Raw genomic sequence first — 2,822 nt, forward strand, 5'->3', positions numbered from 1 at the left:
CCATCGTTCACATGTTTTTTGCGATGGAGCATGTTCACCATAAGCTTCTCCAAGTAATCGGTATGATTCCGCAGCAGTTTCCTTCAAATGAAAACAAAAAATTAATGCTGCCCGCGAATGCTCCTTATTTGGTACAAATTTCGTCATATTAAACACAGCAACACAATATTATGCAAACACTTTTCAATCAAATCACTTTGCGCGTTTGATGTTGATGGTACAATAAAATGGTGTATAATGTTAAATCTTTGTACTTCACACTGCATTGGTGCGCCATCTGTTTCTCAAATCGTCATTTCATACTTGTACATCTGGTAATTGGTCTATCAAACCCTTCAAAGCATTTGTAGCGAGACTTTGACCACAGCCTATGAATATCGTACCTTATTGTATTGGGTATAAAGAGAGATCAGCGATGAGCGATATCCAATAAGAACTCTGCGTTATGTGTAAAGAAGCAGAGCTTTCACGATTTAAAATGTAATGTAAGAAATTTATATTTGTTAATACTTTTAAAATATTTAATTTTAATTATATTAGAAATTTAAAAATAACACAAATATAGGTATTAAAATGTAGGACGAGTTTCCTAAAATATGGCGAATCAATCAATGCGTTACTAAATTACTTCATCAATTTGCAATTTGAATAAAACTGAATTCTTCTAATTGTAAGCAAATATATTTAAATTTAAAGTTATAAAAAAAATGAATAAAAAAGAATCAAGCTGAAGAGACCCTCCATTTTTGTGGCCCCCTGCCAATTTTGATTTGTGTCATCAAATGGAAAACACTCATTATATATTTACACTATGGATGCACTTTAAAGTACAATTGGGTACAGTGTCGTGTTTGGCGGTTTACTTTCTTCATATCAGGAGAGGTTATGCGGTAAAAGTTCCGTGCGGATTTTTCACAACTAATTTTTGTGCTCTACGTTGAAAACAATCAGCCAAGATGGTAAGCAACAATAATAATCATTAATTCTTTATTAACGTAATAATCTTTAAAATTTTTCTCGACTTGTGATCCTTTTGAATTATTTTGCGTTTGAGGCTTAAACTCGCAATTCTAACCAAATCAAATGTTGGATTAATTTTCCAAGCAAAGTTTTTTTATAATAAATAAAATTAAGATATATTAAAAAACTTTATATTAAAAAAACGAAGATAATGAATAAACAATATATATTTAAAAAGTATATATACGACAGGTCTTTTAAAGATAATAACATCTATTTATTCCGACAAAGTTGAGTACACATTAATGGAGCAAAATTCTGGAACTTTTTTAAAATACAGAGTTTTTAGCATAAAACATGTTTTATTGTTAATAATATTATTTTATCAGTATTCGTTCAACTTGATATCTAAATAATATAAATATGTCTATGAACACGCATATAAGCATGCATGAGGACTGAATAAATTGTATCTAAATAATTTATTTTTAAATAAATATAAGATTGTTAATATAAAGATATACATATTTTTTAAATAACAAATTATTTTTCAGACGATTGGCAAGAATAATAAGATGCTACAGCATATTAACTATAGAGTTAGGATCATCTTACAAGATTCTAGAACATTTATAGGCACGTTCAAGGCTTTTGATAAACATATGAATCTAATACTTGGTGATTGTGAGGAGTTTCGTAAAATCAAGCCGAAAAATACGAAGCAACCGGAGAGAGAAGAAAAACGTGTGCTGGGTTTTGTACTTCTACGTGGCGAGAATATTGTTTCCTTGACAGTAGAAGGTCCACCGCCTCCCGAGGAAGGATTGCCTAGAGTACCGATCCCAGGAGCTGCACCAGGACCAGGTATGGCTCGTGCTACTGGCAGAGGTATGCCCGCGAATGTTGCAGGTGTACCGGCAGGACTTCAGGGACCAGTCAGGGGTGTCGGAGGCCCATCCCAACAAATCATGACACCTGGCAGTAGAGGTCAGGTCTCGGCACCACCTCAAATACATCCTGGTGGGCCACCACGTATGCCAGTCGGTGGACCACCACCAGGCATGATGGGACCACCAGCTGGAATGATGGGTAAGATTTGTTTACTCTTAAAAAACTTCACGATTCTTGAGATATCATTATTTTTCTTTTCTCTTTATTTTTTTTATAATCTATGAATAAGCGTATGAGCAATTGTTTCTTCTTTTGCTAAATTCATATTTTAATATTTAGCATACATGATAATATTTAGCATATTTTTATTTTTTTATTCGATACTTATTAACAAATATTTTATAATATATTTAAAAGAAAATTTTATGATTTTTTTTAATTTATTAAGTACAATTATTATGGAATATATATGTGTGTATATATTTTTTGCGATTTTACAGGTATGCCACCCGGAATGCCACCTATAGGACGTGGTGGTCCACCCATGGGACCACCTGGCATGAGAGGTCCCCCTCCAGGTTTGATGCGAGGCGGTCCACCTCGCCCATATTAAATGCTAGATTATTAAAAGATATTTCATAATAATAATATTGTTATACGCGAATGGACTTGCTCAAGCCAATCCGGCACGAGCGTAACAATATAATTGAAGATAAGAAATTCTTTTGTAATATTAATATATCATATTCTTCAATCCTTGCAAAATTCTTGTGTGAATGTATAACAGTTTGATAAGATTAATTCATAATAAATAATAAAGATTGCTCAGGTAATGTTCATTATCTATATTCGGAAACTCATATAATCTCTCTTTTAGTTAAATTAATTGATAAAAATAAATTTATGATTTTAAATAATGAATTCTCTATGTCTTTGGAATAAATCTTTCTAATGGCATAACATTACAGTAT

The 2,822-nt window shown here is 32.1% G+C and overlaps 1 protein-coding gene across 1 annotated transcript; it reads left to right on the top strand.

Moving 5' to 3' along the window:
• Window positions 1-868: 868 nt before the first annotated feature.
• LOC105624645 (small nuclear ribonucleoprotein-associated protein B) lies at window positions 869-2,695 on the top strand. Its single transcript, XM_012206001.1, has 3 exons — window positions 869-959; window positions 1,515-2,049; window positions 2,352-2,695. The coding sequence occupies exons 1-3, from the start codon at window positions 957-959 to the stop codon at window positions 2,462-2,464; spliced, it is 651 nt and encodes a 216-aa protein (XP_012061391.1). The 5' UTR covers window positions 869-956; the 3' UTR covers window positions 2,465-2,695.
• The last annotated feature ends 127 nt before the right edge of the window (window positions 2,696-2,822 follow it).

The sequence above is a fragment of the Atta cephalotes genome (genome assembly GCF_000143395.1).
Source record: "Atta cephalotes unplaced genomic scaffold scaffold00084, whole genome shotgun sequence".
Lineage (NCBI taxonomy): Eukaryota > Metazoa > Arthropoda > Insecta > Hymenoptera > Formicidae > Atta > Atta cephalotes.